Here is a 22,703-nt window from a genome sequence, read left to right on the forward strand (position 1 = left end):
TTATTTGTCTCCTTTCTTCAAAGTGTCAGTGTCTTTGAAGAGATGAAAGCGTCTCTAAAAGTTAAGCTTAGTATGTTAGTGTCTGTAATATAGCGCAAGATATTGCACTTAATTTTGTGGTAATGCTGGGGTTCAGTGAACTTAGAAATTAGTTATTTTCTGGTTTCATGTGCCAAAAAATAAAATTTTATTAACAACTTTATATCACAACTCCGTATGTTTTATTTCTAGCATTATATTTTGCAAATCCTTATAAAATGTATGTAAGCAATAAGGCATAACAGGTGATGCCTTGAACTATTGTACCTTCCAATCCTAGTTCAACTCATGCTGGTCTCATTGATTTCCAGTGTGGGATCCCAACACTGGAAATGTGTTCTGGGCTTGCTTAATCTAAATTGAATTCACACAGGGTCTGACTCTGTGTGATGTGCTGTCAGGGTAAATATCATCTAGTTTGCACAGCCTTCTGGAAACTAGGATTCTCCAGTCTAACTCCTTAGACTTCAAGCTTACTAATAACTCTGATGAACTTTCTAATGCCACATTCTAGTAAACACTGAATTTCACAGTGTTTCAGTAGGAGGATCTATGAGATTCTGTTGTCTACCTTGTATCTCAAGCCACTGTATATCACCAAGGTGGTCTCATAAAGAGCCAGAAGACTTTAGTTACACTGAGGTTAATTCCTAGATGATCTCTATATGCAGCTGTTGAAGAAAAGAAGAGCTAGGAGTGCTTTTACAACCTTCCAATGGAAAAGAACTGATTAAATGATATATGTCAGATAATTTGATAGTATTGCATGTTTGTGCTACAAGTGCTATGGAGAAGAAGGAGATCCCTTCCTTATTTCAAGTTGTCCCTTGTGTGTATGTAAAGGGTATAACATCATATTTTCCTCTTTGCTACAGTTTAATGTTGAGGTGTCATGTTACCGTATGCTATGACCTTAAAACCTTTGAGTTACTGCTTTCCAAAACATCATCTCATCCAGCTGTATTTTTAATTTCCAGATGAATTAGTTTGTATTTTGATTAAGTTAAAAGGCTCTTTGCTAAGTTGCAATTACTATTGCGTGTAATAATAATGGTTTTATCTCGCTTTTAATAACCTTGTTGATCTCTGTTGCTAAAGGTTTGCTAATCATCTCCAATAATCAGGTGAACCTGCTGATTGTTGGAACAAAGGGAAGAATATGTTTATCTTGGAGTCTGACCCATTGGTGTACCCCAGTGATTGCTCTTGATCTATTTATACTGAGTACTGTTACAAGTAGATGTAGGTGCACTAGTACAATCAGTCCTTATTTAGAGACTATACATGATATACAGATCTGAAAAAGGTAGAAGCAAACAAATATTTTGTTTTCTCTCCCTATTCCACACCAAGCCTGTGACTTAATTTTCTTGTAAAATTTTGAGCGTTCTCTAGGGTTTGCATTGCTTCAAAGAACTACATCTTCAATTCCACTTCTGCAAGTCAGATTTGTTCTCCTCACATCTTTTGAACAGTCTTTTTCCTCTAGCCTTGCCTTTTCATTACTTTCCTTACTGATACCTGATACTGACCACCTAGTTATTATTTTCTCTTTTGGGTGAAATTATAGTGTTCAGTCCTGTGACAATCATTTGCATGAGCTGTTTCCCCTGAGCTTCCATTACAACATTTTCCTAAATTTTCCTCTGCTGCAGAGCACTGTAAATTGTATGATTCTGAGACAGATGCAACACCAGCTCTGCTAGCAGTTATCTTGCTTATCACAAGATAAATAATATCACAACAGTATCACAAGATATCACAATAAAACCTTGGCTTGACAAAACAGATTATTTGGGACTTTCACGGTACCTAAACACGTGCATAGGTTGATACAATGCAACGATCAACTGATTTTCATTCTCCAAAAGAAATGTTAATAGATTGTCTGCTTGAACATTAGTCCCTAACAGAACTGCTTTGCCTTGTTTTCGGCAGACTGCAAGGCATTCCTTTTAGATTAACTTCAAGTTTCTTGCAGCTGATCTTGAGGCTTTTGAAATAGTCAAAAGAAAAAGGAAAATGTTTAAGTAGCTATAAGGCAGGGTGAGAGCAAATAATGTAGTATGAGGCTTATGAAACATTTAGGATTTTAAAACTAAAGTTTTGAAGTTTCTGAAACATGATAGAAGGTTTCAGTAGCTGAATATTTTATTAGGATAAAATGGTTAATGAGACATGAATGTTTCATAGTTGAAAGTGATTTTAAAAATGCTACTGTTGCATACCTTTAACTTCTTTCATCTTTGTGACCTTTTTACATGTCATAGTCCTGTTTCGGTTTTGTTTCTTAAATGTAGTTTTTTTATCATAACATGAATTCATGTCCAAATTTGGATTCACTCTGTAAAAATAACTGCATTTCCCAAAATACCAGTGAACTCAGAATTTCAAGCTTCAGCCAAGAGCTTTAGTGAATTTAAAAACAATAGTTAACATACTATTCTTGAATATTGGACTCTCTTGACTGACATTTGTATGAATTTTTGCAACTTTGCATAATGCAAAATATGTAACATCTGACTAAAATTCAAAATTTTATTGTCAGATTAAAAAATTAAAACAGATGGAGCTTTATAAGTTGCTTTGCAATGTGTTAATAATTGGATGAGCTCTTTCTGCCTTGTCTCCTTCTCTTCAGGTAAGACTGACAAATTTTTCTGTAAGGTTTGGTAGATGCTTGGTTTAATATTATCATTGAATTACTTATGTAGCACTTTGGCTTGATTAAATGTTACTCTCTGAGGAGGCAGAGATTGTTTGCCAGTCTTTATTTAATTTGGTTGTAGCTATTGTAGATACATTTATATAATTATAACATTTCCCTCAGCTAAATGAACAACACAAGTAATTTCTTTTCCTTTTGTTTTCTTTTCTTGAAGCCGATCAACAACTTACCCTTACACAGAAACCCAGATGTACAGCCAAAACACTGGGGGAAATTATTTTGATACTCAAGGAAGTTCTGCACAGGTGACAACAGTGGTGTCGTCTCATAGCATGGTGGGCACTGGAGGGATTCAGATGGGTGTCACAGGAGGACAACTCATTAGCAGCTCAGGAGGGACCTATCTGATTGGCAATTCAATGGAAAATTCTGGTCATTCAGTGACTCATACAACGCGGGCCTCCCCAGCGACAGTAAGTATTCAGACTGATGCAAACTCTTTGAGACTAGTTTCTTGGTCACTCATTTGTTCTTGCAGACTGACACGATTTTTGTGACAGAATGTATAGCAATATTATGTTTCAGAATAAGTACTACATAGTACTTTTTGTAAAATAAGAAATATATATATATATATATAAGTAAGATACAGGAGTAGGAATTCTGAGAAAACTTAAACATGAAGGTAGACCTTTCCCTTGACAGCTTGCAAATATTTACATTTCATAGGTTAAATTTTTGCATTCAAGTAATATTAGGGAGCACTCACATAATAGTTTGTCTGAGCTGAATATTTGTCAGGTTGGGAACTAAAACAGCCTCCTTTAACATTTTGTATTTTTTCTGAAAACGTAAGAAGAACACAGTGTTGTTGAGTATAACTATGTTAGTTGGAAATGTTAAATAATGTAAGTTACAGATCTGTAACTTCCCTGCATTTGTTCTGTTTGTTTGCTCAATATTAGTGTAGGTTTGGTAGCTTATTTCAAAATATTTCCAGTTGTTCAGAATACTGAGGTACTACCTTTTAACGCTTTCTTCTTAGTTATATATGGTATGTCTCCAAAGCCTGTGCCAGATTAAAAGCTCATTGTGAAAGTGTCTTACAATGCTATGGGAAGATGCGTTCTGTTACAACTGTGATAGATATATTGTGGACACTTAAACATAAACACAGAACTTTCCCTTAAGAACTTACTCATTCAGCCCTTATTTCAATTAGGAAAATGGGTGTATACCTAGTGTAGCTTTTCTGCATAGCCCTAATGAGTACTTCTAGCTAATTCTTCTGGGTGTTCTGGTCTGGATGTAGAGATTTTGAAGTAACGGGGAAGAGAATTGTGAAACGTAGAGTAGAAAGAGTTGAAAAATACAGTAAAGGAGAAAAAGCATCTTTAATAATACAGATTCATCAGTACTCAAAAGGGCAATGACATTAAGGGACTTTATTTTTAGGAACTGATGTGATGAGTAAAAATCTAATGGTCTTCTATTTGAAATTATGATGAACATTTATAATAGCATTGGATAATTTAGACGATCTGATAAAATCTCTTTATTTTTTTTTATTCTTAAGGTGGTTGGTATTTATAAATACAAAATTTTTGTACAATGTAAAAAAATATGATTTCATCCAAAAACTGTGTAGTATTATTTTCTGAGAATAAGTGTTGTAAAGAATCATAATACATAAACAGTGTAAATATCAGTAACGTAGTAGAAGCTTTCAGCTAGCAACAGAGAATTTTATATTTTAATTACAAAATAAAAAAGAGTGTATATTAACACTTGCCTGTATTTCACATGACTAACAGAAAAACAGAGTTACTGAAAAAAGGAACAGTCCCCTTTCAGGTTCATTTAGTTAAAATCAAGACTTTAACTGGACTGTTTTCTTTTTTCCTTTAAGGTACTATTTCATTTTACTTATTTGGAAGATATTTCATGGAATTTTCCACCTGACTTTATGATTGCCAAGCATATGCAAAACAACTAGTTTTCTGTAGGCTTAAGTTAGGAATAAGTCTTCTAGATGGAGTGAAATTTGAAAAGTAACATTTCTTTAAATACTTAAATGGCAATGATATTCCTATGTTTTCTTAGTTGTTTTAAGTTGTTCTACAGTTAAGTACAAATATTGCCTCTTTTAGAGATCATGCTAGTTTTTTCCTTAATCAGCTAAGAACAAATGCATTTTTGTGTTTTGCATGTCGTGCTATAAGTTTTGTTTTATTTATTGACAACAGAATTCAGTCAGTGGAAATACTTAACTGAATGTGGAATCAAGTGAGGCTTATAATGCATCTGGTAAACACAAATAAAGAGTAGCAGACTTTGAATTTAGATATCCTAGAATTATTTGCCTGATATCAAAACTCCATGCTATATTTTGCAAATTAAACCTTTTGATTTTTTTGTCAAAATTAGAAGTAAAATTTGCCAAAATTTAATAAAATCTAAGGTTCATACCTTTAGCAACATCTTTCTTTTGCTTCACGTGCCAATAAAACAGCCTGTTTTAGTTGCTGCAAGTAAGTTCTATACTGCTGCATCAACTAGCCTTTAAGAAGAGAAAAAAATACTGCTAATTAAATTACAATAATTAAGTTGCATTTTTAATACTAAAATAGTTTCTTCAGTTTTTTGAAGTGCTATTTATTTTGTATAGTATAGTTCTGTAAGTATGAGACATTAGAATGTATTAGAAGTACATTTCTTGCTAAGGAAGTGGGATGCAACATGATTTTATATTTTATAATTTGAGGCTCTTGATGTGTATGGTTCAGCTGAAGTATTCAAGAGTTGATTGAAGCACAAAACTTTCAGTTTAAACTGTAGTTTTAAAGCACCAAGTCTGTTTTAATTTGACTAGAAGGCATAATTAAACTATGCAAAATAGATCAAGTAATATTTTATTTGGGTTGCACCTCAGATAGGTAGAGCTTGTTTCACTTGTGATCTTTGATCTTTAGCATCATAACTTTTTTCATTCTTGTATAGAGAATTTATTGGAGTCATTAAAATAACATGTATCCGAGCTGGTTTGCCAGTATAATACTCAGGAAATATTTCCAAATTTTGAATTAGTTTGGACAATTTTCATATGGAGACAAAGGGTATAGAAATTAATAAGAATTTACTTACCAACACATTTGGTCATCACAAGCTCTCTTTACTTTCGCCATAGAGGTAGTAGTTCTGTTTACTCTTTTCAGCTGATAACTTAATTTGTTTTGTTGTTATTCATCCTTACTGATCAAATCATTACCTTCTGTAACAAGCAAATTAAACGTATTATTGATGTTATCTATTTCTGATACGTCTAGTGTAAGTTAAAAGAAACAAATGAAACAGTTTCAAGTTAAAAGTAAAATGTATAAAATAAGTCAATTTTATTAACTGTGCCTTAGATAAATGAAACTTTAAAATCTAATTTACTTTTCCCCAGGTTTGCTATTTGGTTTATACAGAAGTCAATAAAAGAGACTCAGAGACTTTTTACTTGAAGCCTATCTTCACTTTACTTTCATTATGATTTAATTTAATTCTGAGTTCTGCTTCAGGTTTAATAAAGACCTAATATTTTGCTTGTAACATTTCATTCATTTTAATTTCTGTCAAACATTCATACAAGAAGGCTGTCCTGCTTAAGCTATGGCAGGCAATAGCAGTGGTTTTGTGGCAAAAATATTAAGAATTGTGCACTATGAAAAGTATTCCAACATATATACAGTAGTGGTTTGTGTTAGTATGCATGAAGAACATTTGTTAGCATTTTCTTTACTCATTTTATTTCCAATTATTTCATTGCTTCTTCCCATTAAATCCTTTGCTGGCCTGTTAAACTACTTCTCTACCTACTAAAAAAGGATTTTTTCACTAAAACAGAAAGGCATTCCAATTATAGGGCCTTCTATATAAGATATTGGGTAGATAAGCAGCTTTCCAAAATAGCCATTTTCATGTGAATATATGTGGATTGGTCAAGAATAAATTGTGATTGCATTGAACAAGAAGTGATTTACCCTAGCTGGATGTCTATTTGAAATGTTGAAAACAATTTCAACAAAATGTTGAAACCTGTATGAAAGAGTTGTCTATTTGGTTTATTGGCAGCTGTCATTAAAGAAGGGACAGCTATATTTAAAAGATTACATAGAAAATTTGATTGTTATGATAATAATGAAATCTGAATCGCCTGCCAATTTTTTTCCCATATGTAAATGTCTTAAGGACTGTCCTTGTGATAAAAGAGGATGATCTAATCAATATATTTCATAATATCTTAAGGTTAAAAAATTCATCTAGTTTCTAATAATAAATGAGGTGTTATGCTTGTCAGCCAGTGAGAGGCTCCCATCTATTAGTTTTGTTTTCTAACAAGCTTTATGACTGATCTGCAATTGCAGTTGTCATTCATCAGTCATTCTCAGCCATAGGAGGTCGTCTCCACTTATGCTATTGCAGAAATCTTTCCTATTTCAGTGCAAATCTACATGTGCGTGAAAAGAAAAGCAAAATTAATATGGAAGTAACGTATCACCGCAAATTGCTATTTCTGGTAGTAATCACAGTGTACAAAATTTGCTCTTAATTTTAAAGGAAGGATGGTACCTACTCAAAATGTGTCATAATTAAGGGAGGGAGAAGAACAAGAAGAAGAAGAAAGAAAGCTGAGCGTAAATATCATATCCCTATAATATAATTTTAGTGGAATTAGTATAATTCTTTTAAGACCAAAAAGTAACAAATGTTTAAACGGCCCATTAAAGGTGGAGTGGTTTTAATTTGGAAAATAGTTTGAGAAGAGATTTTATTTGTTAATCTCTTTCTTGGTAGAGGAACTTTTTCTTCCTCCATTCCCCAACTTCTCTGGTAATTTTGATTTAGCTGGATCCATCTTAGCAGAAAGCAAACCATTTCTGATCAAATCGAAGACGTACAGATTTTTATGCTACAAAAGATTGTTAGATCATTTGGTCTGACCACTTATACTGGAAAGACACTTACTTATGACTTCTTCAGCTGAGCACAGTGACATCTTTCATGAAGAAAGGCATTCATTTCCAGATAAAAGAAGGCAGATAATATTTTTTTTTCTCCTTTTAAATGAGTCATAAGAATGGTTAATCACTACTACTGCTAAAAAAAACACATTTGTGTGGTAAGAATTAACTGGAGGGGTGGGAAGTTTAGAGGATTTGTGGATCTTGTGCGTTTATAAACCTCTGCCTCCAAGCCTTTTCCTCCTGCTTTGGATTCTCCTTCAGATCTGTGGAGCATTATAGCTTCTCTCTCTCTCTTCCAGAGGTTTAAGTCTATCAGTTTGGGCAAAAAATCTTCTGTCTTTTTCTGCCCCTTTGAGTGTCTTGCTGCTCCACTGTAATATCTTGAGTTGAGACTGTGTTCTTTTCACAAAACAAGGAATGTGGGGAAAAGGGAGAATGACCCCTAGTAAGGTCTGCAACATCTACCCTGTCTGCGTTCTGGCTTCACCTGCCTATGCTCCTTGTTTCTCTTCTGATACAGTCTGACTTCAGCTTTCAGTCATTGGCTGTTGGTGTGTTTTCTGCCTAAAAGCCCTATAGCACCTCATAGGTTCTTTCCAGTTTTGGCAATTGAATATTTGTTCTGGTATTTGTGTATCAAAAATCAAGATGTAATGTTGTTGGAAACTCAGTTTATTCCAATGTAGCATTCCAATTACTGGTGAAAAAATGTAAGAAACAGAATGTGGTTTTTTATCATAAGATATTAAAAATAGGTGTCTTTGAATCTGTGAGAAGAATTTCTATTAATTCCTTCTATTTGAAAATGCATAAGCTGGATGCAAGATGATTTGCCACTGATGTTCTCATAACAGTCTGATTATCAATGGCATGAAGGCATTGCCTTTCTAAAGGACTGGATTTTTTGATTTCTGATTAAATATACATTTGTTCTAAAATGGCCACTCTACCTCTCTCTAAGGCTGTCTTGCCATAAATGTTTTCAAATTTGGCTTTAATAATAACCCAAACTAAACTTTCCATTTAGTTTCTCAATTCTGTTTTTCTGGTGTGAGTAACTCCAATGTGCTTCCATGTGATTTTCAGTGTTAGGTGGAATGTATGTGTTCTAGAAGTCCTTATAATCAGCTAGACAAGGGATTTTTTTTATTTTCCTTTAAGAGTTTGTACCAAATATGGAGAAAATGACCACACAGAAAAATGTTTAGAATCTGTTTGAAGATGTATATAATAGACACGAGGTATATAAATAACTGGATGATCCAGGGGAGAGATGGTGAATTGGTCAGTTTGACCATATGTTTGAGAACTACCAGCAATGTTTTGTTTGAAAATTTGGGAAGGAGAAAGTAACCTGACCTAAAATCCAAACATTTTTTATTTTTCCAGCCTATGACTGTTAGATGTGCTTTTTACCCCTGTGTTGACTCCATGTATTCCTTTGTAATTACTAGAGAACATATGTTCATTAGTCAGTATACATGCCTTATATACATGCAGACTACTGGAGGTGTGCATATGCAGCAGGTATTTTGACCAGTATCTGTTATGTATATTAAACTTGGATGTTATATTTACAAATTAACCAATTTTAAGGAAGAAAAAAACCCCACACTTTTTTCTAAGTGCTTAAGATTTATCAGCATACTTTTCAGGTCAGCATATGTAAAGTACCACACTTGTTTTAAATTTTTTTGTGTTCTTCTGTTTCTGCATATTTACATTTCTTTCAGTCCAACAGACTTAAAAAAGTATCTGTCTTTCTGTCTTCATAGTACTGCTTCATTCTCTTGAGCAAAATTTCATAGAACCTCTTTACAGGTGCTGCTATAGCTTTGTCTATTGTAAGGAATTCAAATCCTTTAAATTTAATTCTTCCAGCTGTAAAGGCTAGACCTGAGTTCTCTTAGTGTGGTCATTACTATTTTATTTTCAGGCTTCTTTTTCTTGGGCAATCTTGTCTGCTTAACACAGCTCTCTGGCGTAAGTTTCAGGAAACAGTACAACATACATGATTAGTCTGTCCTGAAACACAATTGAAAGCTACAGTAGATAATGCATGTTTGTGGCATCCTAAAACACTGAAAGTGTCACATTTTCAAAAGCCCGGAGTCCATTTAGCCTGTAGCTTCAAGTTATTCATGATGTGTATACACCTTATTTAGGTAAGCACAGTTGTCACCAGTACCCAGGACTTAGCTAGCTGTACCAAATCAATCTTTCCTGTACACATATGAGGAATTAGTAATTCCTTCATAATGGAGCATGTGATGAAAGCTCCTTTAGGATTTCACTTCCTTTAAAGCCTAAGAGGGCAAACCTTTGGAAGTGGGTAAAAGGCATTGTGAATGGCAGGGGCCTGTGCAGATAGAGACAGGAGCTATCTTTTTTGAACAACAATGTATTGAATTTTAAGATACCACCTAAAGTTGCCTGCTTTACTGCTGGTTTTGGAGAGTGGTTTGCAAACACAAACAGCTAAAAAAAATAAATTGTAGGATATCCAGATTAATTGCAAAACCTCAGGGCTTAAACTTCTGCAGGTTGTTTTCTTTATGACCTGACCTCGTCAGAACAATTTACTATAAATACTTTGTGTTTATTAGTTGAATCGTTAATTAGTTGATTAATGGAAAAAGTACTATTTCTTCTTCCTAAGAGGAGGGCAGGTTTTTTCAAAGTGGGTTTGGGATAGGCATTTGCTATGTCTATGCTATCGTATCTGAGACTGTTATGTGTAATTAGTTTATCTAGTAACATGTTAATGAACACTGAGACATAAACTAGCAAGAACAGTTAATAACTTCCAAATCAGTAGATCACATAAAGACGAAACATTGTAGGATTCTGGATACATAAACTGGGATCAAACTGTTGAATTTTTTAACCCCGAGGAAATACCCTTCATCGTTAACAACTGTGTCAGAGTATAAGGCAGTATTTTAGTTGGCAAACAAAGAAAATTGAAGGAGAATCATAGTTTTCGTTGCTATCGTGCTCTAATTTAGTGTCCGCCCATGTTTATTTTACTATACAAACTTGATTATCATTCCTACCAGTAGCGTAACATTTAACCTGGTGTAGCTGGAGTTGCAGTGGGAGTGATAGCGTACATTTCAGTTATCAGTCAGGACTTTATAAATAATGGTTTTAGTCTTGTTAAGAGAAGAATAGGAGAAGTGTATAACTGACCACATATTCAAATGAATGTGTAACTCTTGTTGTCATTTTGCCTTTCAAGATGTATATGTAGTTAGCTGTGCGTGGAAACTCTCACTGCTTATTGCTAAAAATGCCAGGCTATCAGTTTTCCTTTTGTATTTATGCAGAATATAATTTCAAATGTTAAAATTATTTTCATTTTCTTTCCACTAAATATCATAATAAAAACCACTGCATTACCTATGTAGTTGCTTAAATGCTGTTTTGAATAGTGATGAAATTATGTTCAACTTTTCTAGAACCTGAATAAAAGTCCCTGCCCAAAACTTAAAACTTAAAAGCTTGAAGGAACAGATCCTTCACATAAACAACTTTTTACGCAGGTAGTTGTTACTCCCTGTAGACATGGTACTCTGTGTCACATAGATCATCTTGAAAACCCAAAAGCTTGGAATAAGAGAATAGAATAGAGTATCTCAGTTGGAAGGGACCTTCAACGATCACGTAGCCCAACTGCCTGACCACTTCAGAGCTCACCAGAAGTTAAATCAGGTTGTTAAGGGTATTGCCCAAATGCCTCTCAAACACTGACAGGCTTGGGGCATTGACCACCTCTCCAAGAAGCCAGTTCCAGTGCTTGACCACCCTCTTGGTAAATAAATGCTTCCTCATGTCCAGTCTAAACCTCCCCTGGTGCAGCTTTGAACCATTCCTGTACATCCGGTCACTGGATCCCTGGAGAAGAGATCAGCACCTCCTCCTCCACTTCGCCTCCTCAGGAGCCTGTAGAGAACAATGAGGTCGTCCCTCAGCTTCCTTTCCTCCAAACTAGACAAGCCCAAAGTCCTCAGCTACACCTCATAGTGAGGCCGCACCAATGCTGAATACAGCGGGATAATCCCCCCTTGACCAGCTGGTGATGCTGTGTTTGATGCACCCCAGGATGCTGTTTGCACTCCTGGCTGCCAGGGCACACTGCTGGCTCATATTGAGCCTGCCATCAACCAGCAAACCCAGGTAGATCCCTTTCCACAGGACTGCTCTCCAGCCACTCCTCTCCACTTGTGCCTGGCATTACTCCATCCTACGTGCAGAATATGTCATTTAAACTTGTCGCTTTCGTGTCACTGGTGATTGCCCAGTGCCCAGTGCTCCAGTCTATCCAAAAATACCTGAAATGACAAAAAATAAAGTAGGTTTCTTTATTTGGCTCATTGTATAGTACCAAAAGGCATTGAAGCAATATGGCAGTGAGGAATCAGTGTTATCTGTAATGCCACTTTTCTTTTTAAGTGCAATTACTTTTAATTTTTAACAGATTGGTTCTCTGAACAAACAAGGCCACTGGTTGCAGCAATAAGATGAGAGTAGTGCAGTAGTGGGAATGAGCAGCAGGAGGTGTAACTTCAGTGCTGTAGTGCTGCTCTGGACTAAGCACTGTGGAACTAGTAACCTAAGCGTCAGAATTAGGATTTAAATGTGTGTACGGTATTCATTGTTTGATTGTAGCATTATGTTAAGAAGGGAAATTCTATGACTACAGTATATAGTAAGTTGACCTTACCATGATGGTGTTTTAAGCTTGTCGTTTTTATCATACAGCATGCTTTTAAAATTTGATCTTTCTGGTGTGATCAAATACTTTGACTTCATACTATTTTCCACTGAAGCAAGAAGAAAGCAGAATGTTAAAAAAAACATTACTGATGTGTCAGCATATGTTTTCTTGCATATTAATTGTGTATTTTAAATAGTGCACTTTTTATAAAAAGGCTGGTACAGATAATATTAAACAGTTGTAAGAAAAAAGAAGTTATTACAGTAAAATACTTGAAAGTTGCCCTGTAAAAGAGAGAAGCTAATTTGTATGTACCGTAAATTCAAGTATCAACTGTACTATTTTTTAGTTACAGCTATACAGAGTGAATTCAGCCAATATTGATAAATCATGCCACTAAAGTTATGGATAGTTATGTGACATTTGAAGTAGGATAGGGAGGGCTCATTAAAAAGTGGCTAGATAGAGAATGATAAGTGTTTTTAAAAGTGTAAGTCGTGGTTTCCATTGCTTTCATTTTGGCCATTAATGTAGCTAATTAATTGCATGCCTTTTCTCACAGCGCATCCCATTGTCTCTGTCGTTTTTATTGTTGGTTTTGCTCTTCTAGCTCCCCGGTTAAATTACATTTAGGTTCTAATTTATTTTTTTAATGCTGTCGTTATTGAACTGATCAAAATATCCATTGATAGTAGAAAGGAAAAGAATGGGAATGGATGTGAGAGTATTTGTACATTTGCATTTGTAGAAATACTACTTTGTATTTTAGTAGTGCTGTTTTCTTTTCCTTTTAAAAGACAAAATTATTGTGAACAAATCTGCTTTTCCAAAGGATGGATCCTGCAGTCTGTATAACTCCTGACTTTCCATTTCCTTTGACAGCTGGGGATATTCAAAGGGTGCTGGCAGCAGTAAGGGTGATGTCCTGTCCCAATGAAGCTAATGGTGGAAAACCTATTGGATTATTTGGGTTTGGGATTTGATTCTGTGATTCCAGAGAGCTGAAGTTTTGTTTCTAATTCAAATCTTATTGCAAGCTGTGCATATCTCTTTCTGATATAGTTGGAGGGAAAACATATGGAGGCCTTTCTTAAAATTATGTTTAGGGATTTATTTATTTTTTAAGTAATGATTTTTTTTTTGTTGTTCAATCAGGGTTGGTTTTGTTTGAGTGCAGCTCACCAGTAATTCTACTCATTGAATTTCGTGAGCAGGTTTGAAGGTAAAACGGACTTTGAGGCTGTGATCCTGCAATATATATGCAAACAAAATGCCTTTCTGACCTCATTAGGGAGTTTTATGTTCACTGGGACTCTGGAATGAGGCCTTTTAGTAAAACATATGCCCTAGCCAGGAATAAAGCAGGCATTTCTGTTGATCTGTAAGCAATCTGTCAAAACTTCTCTGATCAGGCTTTTTTACTATCTCGTCTTGAGTCCTTTTTTTAATGACATCTATTATCAGATTGAAATGGCGATTGAGACACTGCAAAAGTCTGATGGTCTGTCCACTCACAGAAGCTCTCTTCTCAACAGCCATGTAAGTTGTCTCTTCTTCACATACACTCTCTCTTGCTTGTTCTGCATGCTTAGCCTGCCTCTAAATGTTTGTTTTATTTTATTACTACTTTTTGCTCTTAATCTTCTCATCTCAGTTGCTTGTAATCTTTTACTACATCTCCCATGGCTTTATTTTGTCAGATGAAATGTCTTTATGGTATTTTGTAGAGTGTTACCTGTGTTAAGACAAGTTCTACACCTGTGTTAAGACAAGTTAACGCATTTTACTGTTTTGAGGATTATAGTGTAAATGTCAAGATAATGTTCAAGTAATTCTAAGTTAGCTGGCTTTTGAAATTTTAAATAAAGTTGTCTATGATGCAAAGTCTGTGTACCCTATATTAAATTGAGGGCATGTGAAGAGGAAGAGAAGAAAGAAATAGCATGCCTAAATAATGTCTTTAGATTATCTTTAGGTGTTTCTTCTGAATTATTCTGAATAGAGAGTTTATTATGAAATGACTTACATAAAATCTTAAAGATCCTTATGATGACCCCCCCAAAAAATTAAAGCATTATCTTAATTTGAAGTTCACAAAGATGTCTTATTCAGTTGCCTTTTGCTTTGTTCTTACTCTGCAAATCTTAGAGTTAAGAACTCTCCATATACAAAGCTAAAAGATATTTGGGTAAGAACATGATTACCAAATTTGGTGATAAACTTATAATATATTTAACTTTAAAATAAAGGAAAAAAAGCCCAAAGTTGATTTTAAACTTCTTATATAAATAATAATGTTGCTTTGTAGGTTGCTTTCTTGAAATGTACTTTTTCTGTTGGTATTTGTGGTTTTGTAATCTGAATTTTTGCCATATCGATTAGCTTGTATTCATCTTACCTTTTTTTCCTTCTCAGCTTTACTAATTATATAAATTCAAATTCCTTTATTGTTTTACAGAAGAAATTTAAGTTTGGTTTGTGGTCTTAATGTAAGAATATTATCATAGAAGCTGTCCCCCAGAAATAAAATTAAAAATCTGTGTTTTAACAGGTTTGGGTTTAGGTATTGAATTCTTTCTGTATGGGTCTGGTTATGTCAAAGTCAAAACTAGAATTCACGGAATCATGGAGCTTTCAGAGTTGGAAGGGACCTCTAGAGATCATCTAGTCCAACTCCCCTGCTAAAGCAAATTGTTTTGTGGAAATTTTAAGCAAACTTTTTTTTTCATTAGAAAAAGCCAGAATTGAAAGAGGAAAATCGTATTACAAAAAATTATACAAAATGCTATACAGAAATACTTTTAGATTCCACCTTGGTTGTTTACAAAAGAATTGTTTTGAAGATAAGACAGTATGGACATTATTTTTTTAATAATAATAGATACTATTAGATAGTGTCAAAATTATTATTTAAATGTAATTTTTAAAGGGACCATAACTTTTTTTGGCAAAGGGTCAGAAATTTATGATAAAACTTGGAACACTTGACGTATTGGTAAGTTTGTGTTTAATCCTATTATGAAGTCCAGAATCTTGGTCTAAAACCAAGAAGAATTGCAAGATAAACTGCTGTGCTCCAGTAGACTATGTTCCACTCATTCCTAGTGCTATGCACTGGTCACAGTGTGTTCCTAACAATAAGATTCTCATCCAACTGCTAAGTCTGATCACAATATTTCTTTCTTGACTGTGAAGGCTGTTTCAAAATTACACTGATAGGGATGTATCTTTGTTTTGGCGGGGGGCAGTAGGGGAGGCAGGGAGGCAGGGAAAAATCCCTGCATGTATTTTTGTGGCGATCAGTCTTTCCTAGTCTTGGTCATTTTGGAAGAAGTTAACAATCTAGATCAAACTTACTGTATGTTTTGCCTGTTTTTAAAGCATTGCTTATTCTCTTTAAACTCAAGTAAGGACAGTATGAAGGAAGTTTAAGTACAGGTTTAACCTTTGTCTCTTTAAACTGTTCTTCATTTTGACTTCTAATGGTTTGGTTTGGAATTTGTTGAAATAAATGGGTTTAATAGGTTTTAAAATAGAATTCTAAACTGTGTGTTTAATTAACTTTCACTTTGCAGATGATACATTAATTTGTGGGGAAATACTAGGATTGGGGTTGGCATTTTTGCCCTAGAATTTTCTATTTTTTTTTTTTTCCTAAATTAATGTGTGCTTATTTTAAGGAATTTGTCATTTCTCTTCTTTTTTCTTTCCTGATTTATTTCAGCATGAGATGGACTTAATTATAGTTGAATGTTTTAAAAACATTGCAGCTTAATTAAAGTCACAGTCAATTTAATAGGTCTGACTCTGTAAATATTTCATACCTTTAACCCACATTACCTTACCTGTACAGTATGGTCAGTACTACAAATTAAAAAGCCAGGATTCAAACCTGAACAGCTCAGTTTTAGAATTATATTTCATCTCAGTAGGAAAAAAAAAAAATTAAAGTTGTTCACAATAGTTTTATAATGTTTTGAGATAATTTTGCTTTTAAAATCATATATTAACTGCACTTTTTCTTCCAGCCTGTAATCTAGCAAGTAATGACTTCAAGCCTTTACTACTAAGTAACTCCACCAAGGAGCAAAAGTTCTTATATTGCACTTATCTTTCTATTTAATCTTTTTTGGTGTTGAATAATGCAAGTTATGGTTGAAATAACATGTTAGAAATTTGTATCATTAATGAAGTGAACTTAAAGTGATTCATAATAGGTTATAAGCCATCTGGAGGACATCTTTAATGCTACATACAGAACTTAATTGGAAAATAATTATTTTTTGTTTGTCAGTCTTTTGAGATTGACAAAGTTTTTCATTTTGGGGAAAACAGAAATATTTCACATTCTGTGTCTGTTCTGATTTAATTATAGATTTAATAATATGTGACAAATGTTATGTAAACATATATAATATAAATATATATTTAATGATAGATTTTAAATGTCTATAAATGCAACAGTTGAAAGATATAATTACCTTTATTTCTAAGCCCAAACAGGCTTATGTCAGGTCATTAGTGAAATGAGTTTAATACATTCAGATAAAAGTTAATTTTTATGATTGTACTTTTTCTTCGGCTTTATTTGAAAATGACAAATGCTCAATTTAGAAGCACTTGTGAATGTTAAGACTTTCAAAATAATGATATGATAACTGATATAAATATGATGAACTATTCTTTTTCATTTTGTCTATTTGAAATGCAAAATTACCTGCAAACTGAGCTAAAAAAATTGTCTTGCATTTATATCTTACTTCTGTATATTTTTCTAGAGCTTATGTTTAAGAAATATGGAAAAGTCGTGGGCATGATTTCAGTAAAAAGCAAATATGGAAATGGTGTTTGAATGGTCTAGAGTAAATTTTGTTTTTGTATTGGTGAATTTCTCACTGTGATTAAAACATAGCTATAAATTCAATATATGTTATCATCTGTACTTTAGTACATAACACTTTTGTGATAAAGAAAAGGTTAGGACCAAAACATTTAATGGCTCTTGCACACTAAAATATTCACATTCTTTGCATGATAAGTTACACTGAACATTTATGGAACAGAATTTGTGCACTGCTCTAAGAGAAAATAATTCTGCAAAGGAATAAATAACACATAGACCATGTATATCTTTTTTTGTCACTTAATTGTGTTTTGGTTATACTAGTTACTGCTTTGGTGGACTAAATTGAAAATTATTACACATTTGTGTGAATATCTAGCTCATTAGAGTACAAGTTTGTAGCCAGTCTTGAAAACACAATGTCCTCAGTTTGCATTTTCACTGAATAATCAAATTAAATCCAAGGTTTTGGTAAGATATCTTTAACCCAGCAAGCTTGAATATTCACACTGTACTACTTTGGTTTAAATACTGAAAAATAAAATTCAAACAGAAAACGAAATTTGTGAATCATTCAAGCTGTATCTAAAGGACAATTACATGGAACTGAAACAATGGCATGTACTGGGGAAAGATAAGGAAAATGTTAGCATATCAAAAAACTAAAACAGTGGAATTTATATGTGTCCTCAACCTATATTATTTTTGATCAATTTTGTCATTCTCCTATAAAGTTAAATTTAGGAGTATTAAGTTGTCTTTTTTACTTTTTTATCTACTAGTGACAGCTAGAGGTGTTTCATGAGTGTGCACTACTTGTAACATCCAATGATGTAACATAAAAAGTCTTTTCTTGCATGTGTCTAAAGTTACCTATCTACCACAATTACAGGAAAAGATTAATACTTTTCCAAGAATCTCATTCTGTTCCTCCTGGAAGTCAAAGGCAAACAGACTACAACTGAAAGGCATTGTGTCTGTAATGCTTTATAGATGTACCAATCATTTTCAACGTTATCTAGGTTGCTCTTTGACTTATATGCAATAGCTTTTTTCTTTTGTATATCTGAGAGTAAAAAATATCCTATTTGGTTAAGCGTTGTAATGTTTTTTTAACATCGGGCAAAGAAAAACAGTATAATATTCCAGGTTTACAAATACATTAACTAACTATTATTAATCCAAGGAGTTTGTCTTCTGTAATTTATGTGAAATACTTTCATGGTTACTTTATTTCTTCACAGTACTAACAATTTGTCTCCCAAGCATAGATACCTTTATCAAGTATTGGTGTGTGGTACTGAATCAAAAATATTTTAAGAAGTGGACACTTATCTGAGGTCACAAGTGCAATGAGTTCTGCTATTCCCTGGTAATTTTGAAGACCCTAAAGAACTATCATACAGCTAGCATTTAAGGAGGCTCTGAAGAAAGAAGTAATTCTTTAATAGACCTGAAGAGTGGTTTCAGACCTGTCATAAATTAATGTTGTATGGCTAAGATATTTTTAATAAAGTAATAATGATTTTTTTTTCTGTTTTGTATGTGATATAGCTTCAGTGGCTTTTAGACAACTATGAAACTGCAGAAGGAGTGAGCCTTCCAAGAAGTACCCTTTACAACCATTACTTAAGACATTGTCAGGAACATAAATTGGATCCAGTCAATGCTGCCTCCTTTGGAAAACTCATACGATCAATCTTTATGGGATTACGGACCAGAAGACTTGGAACTAGGTTTGTGTTAATGAACTGCTGAACTGTAATAGAAAATACAAGTAATAATGATGAGTAAGAAACTTTTCTTATAGTCAAAAAGTAAATAAAACCTGTATTTAAATATTACAGTGGTTTTCTGTCAGTTCTGTCTCTTAAACAGTTTTATGCTTTTCCAGATGTTATTTTACCTTTACTTCTCCTGGTTTTGACTGTTTATGTGTTTACATTTTGATAAATACACTGCAGATTTTTATCAGTACAAATAAAATGTAACTTGTTTGGAAATTGCTAAGAATTGTGTTTCCCATAACTAGATAAGTTGTGTTTATTTGCATATTATTTCTCTTATTCAAGTGGCTTACAAGTTAAAATGCTGGTCTAGTGGGAGGTGTTGGATGGGTTGGAACTCGACGATCTTCAAGGTCCTTTCCAACCTAAACCATTCTATGATTCTATGATAATACTTGTTTAAGAGAATGAATTCATTTCCCAAGGGTGGTAAAATGACACCCATGTAAAACAGGTATGACAGGAGAGTCAGGCCTGATTCGTGGGTATTATTTTCCAGTGAATATGAATTATAAAATCAATGTAATGTAGATGCATAAAACTGGTGATACTGTTCTTTTAATTCTTGCCTTTTCATGAAGGGGGAACTCCAAATATCATTACTATGGGATTCGTGTCAAGCCAGACTCTCCTCTTAATCGACTACAAGAGGACATGCAATATATGGCTATGAGACAACAGCCCATGCAGCAGAAACAGAGGTAAAGTTTGAAATGAACACAAGTACTTATTAATATTTCTAGTTCATAAAGCTTTTACTTTTCTTTACATGGAAAAGTTGAAATTCTAATGCAACTTTTGTTCAGCTTCTCTGCTGTGAAAAATAAAAGTTTGCTAGATACCCAGTTGACGTCACTGAAGGTAGGTTATCAGTCAACATGAAAGAATAGTTACCTATAAATTGTCATAAATTTGCAAAAAGTAATAATAATAAAGGGAGATACGATATGAACAGACAGTTCTTAACCATCTTGAGTTCTTATCCCATAAGCTGAAGAAAAGCAGTAAGAGCTTGAATTTCAAATTTTGCTGTTTGTTTTCATTACTGTATTATTTTACATATAAGCTGCTTATTAGAGAGCTTATGATTAAGTTCAGTTTGGTATTTATTTCCTCTCCCTGCAAAGAATTAATGTGACCATAATGGTTTGTCTGTAAGTTGATCTATTTTCCCTCAGCATGTGTTTTTTCCTGAGGATCCAGTGAAAGCTCAGAAGTATTTGAAAGCGGTGGCACAGTTACTGGGCTATGCTGGTGAGGAAAGAAGGTGTGAATATGCATATGAAAAACCATCTTGAACAGAAAGTTTTAGGAAAAAAATTTAAATTAGTACATTTCTTTGAAATTAATTTTTATTTGACTGATGTCACTAGCCTTCCATATTACCCTAAAGTGAAATGTCTAAGATGTGTAATTTCATGAAACTCAGAGGTAGAACAGCAACATATCAAGCAAGACATCTTTAGAGCTAGTACCCCTAAAAAAATCCAATTGAATGAACAGTTTGGTATAGTTTACTATGCATGTTTTGTGGCCTTGAACACAACCAGGATGTGGAAAACACAACTTCAAACTTCAAACATGGTTATTACTTTAATCTGAAATGATTTTACTGTCGCTTCCAGAAGTAGTCACAGCACTAAATACATATTCATGGTAAGATAAGGGAGACTGGGACTGGGAGAATTAGGTACCACCCACTGTCAGAGAAGATCAGATTCAAGACAATCTGAGGAACCTGAAGGTGCATAGATCCATCGGACCTGATGAGATACATCCACAGGTCCTGAGGGAACTGGCAGACGAAGTTGCTAAGCCACTATCCACCATATTTGAGAAGTTGTGGCAGTCCGGTGAAGTTCCTGTTGACTGGAAAACAGGAAACATAACCCCCATTTCTAAAAAGTGAAAAAAGGAAGACCCAGGGAACTACTGGCTAGTCAGTCTCACCTCTGTGCCTGGCAAGACCGTGGAGCAGATCCTCTTGGGAACTATAGTAAGGCACAAGGAAAATAAGGAAGTGATTGGTGACAGCTTCACTGAAGGCGAGTCATGCCTGACAAATTTGGTGGCCTTCTGCGACAGGATTACAACATCGGTGGATAAAGAAAGACCAAATGACATCATCTACCTGGACCCATGCAAAGCATTTGACAGTGTCCTGCGCAACGTCCTTGTCTCTAAATTGGAGAGACATGGATTTGACAGATGGAGCACTTGGTGGATAAGAAATTGGCTGGATGGTTGCACTCAGAGAGTTGTGGTCAACGACTCGATGTCCAAGGAGAGACCAGTGATGAGCGGTGTTCCTCAGGGGTTGGTATTTGGATCGGGGCTGTTTAACATCTTTGTTGGTGACACAGACAGTGAGATTGAGTGCACCCTCAGCAAGTTTGCCAACAACACCAAGCTGTGTGGTGCAGTCGACATGCTGGAGGGAAGGGATGCCGTGCAGAGGGACCTGGACGGGCTTGAGAGGTGGGCCCGTGCAAACCTCATGAAGTTCAACGTGTGCAAGGTCCTGCATATGGGTCACGGCAATCTGAAGCACAGGCTGGGCGCAGCCCTGAGGAAAGGGATGTCGGGGTACTGGTGGATGAAAAGCTCAACGTGAGCCAGTAGTGTGTGCTTGAAGCCCAGAAAGCCAATCACATTGTGGGCTGCATCAAAAGAAGCATAGCCAGCAGGTTGAGGGAGGTGATTCTGCCCCTCCTCACAGCTCTGGTGAGACCCCCCCTGGAGTACTGCATCCAGCTCTGGGGTCCCAACATAGGAAGGACATGGACCTGTTGGAGTGGGTCTAGAGGAGGGACACAAAGATGATCAGAGGACTGGAGCCGATCTCCTATGAAGACAGGCTGAGAGAGTTGGGGTTGTTCAGCCTGGAGAAGAGAAGGCTTCGGGGAGACCTTATAGCAGCATTCCAGTACTTCAAGGGTGCCTACAGGAAAGATGGAGATGGATTCTTTATCAGGAAGTGTAGTGATAGGATGCGGGGTAATAGTTTTAAACTGAAAGAGGGTAGGCTTAGATTATATGTTAGGAAGAAATTCTTTACTGTGAGTATGTGGTTAGACACTGGAACAGGTTGCCCGGGGAAGTTGTGGATGCCCCATCCCTGGAGGTGCTCATGGCCAGGTTGGATGGAGCTTTGAGTAACCTGATCTAGTGGAAGATGTCCGCCATGGCAGGGGGTTGGAACTACATGATCTTTAAGGTCCCTTCCAACCCAAACCATTCTGTGATTCTATGATGCATGATCTTAAATATCTTGTGCTGGGCATTATATAGAAGCATGAGATGTCTCCCAATATGATCATGTAGGAAATTCTTCTTAGAAAAATCATCGCAGGGTTATATGGTAAGAAAAGGAGATAGATATTTACAGAACCTCTCAGCAAGCTAATTTTACCGCCTCAGGCTCACCCACGTGTGCACACACGTACACACACAAGCACAGTCCCATTCATACTCAGTCCATACCAATCTTAAGCTGTGCTGTGAGAATCTGTAAAGGTATTGATGAAGGGTGGGATCTACAAGGCACTGGGTAATTATGCTGAGTTGGCAGCTGTTACATGAGAAATACACTGCTGTAGTGGTAAAGTCGGTTATGTATTATCTTCAATTAAGACAG

The 22,703-nt window shown here is 35.0% G+C and overlaps 1 protein-coding gene across 2 annotated transcripts in view; it reads left to right on the top strand.

Moving 5' to 3' along the window:
- The window catches only part of RFX3 (regulatory factor X3), a gene marked incomplete at its 5' end in the record, with an annotated part of 57,294 nt that overhangs the window by 12,611 nt on the left and 21,980 nt on the right, over nucleotides 1–22,703 (top strand). For both annotated transcript variants that reach the window (XM_082497477.1, XM_082497478.1), the window contains 4 exons: nucleotides 2,922–3,180; nucleotides 13,901–13,975; nucleotides 18,834–19,015; nucleotides 19,648–19,767. In XM_082497477.1, the coding sequence (XP_082353603.1) occupies nucleotides 2,922–3,180; nucleotides 13,901–13,975; nucleotides 18,834–19,015; nucleotides 19,648–19,767 (636 nt within the window). The remainder of the gene's footprint in view (nucleotides 1–2,921; nucleotides 3,181–13,900; nucleotides 13,976–18,833; nucleotides 19,016–19,647; nucleotides 19,768–22,703) is intronic.

This window comes from Vanellus vanellus (assembly GCF_965231255.1).
Source record: "Vanellus vanellus genome assembly, chromosome: Z".
NCBI lineage: Eukaryota > Metazoa > Chordata > Aves > Charadriiformes > Charadriidae > Vanellus > Vanellus vanellus.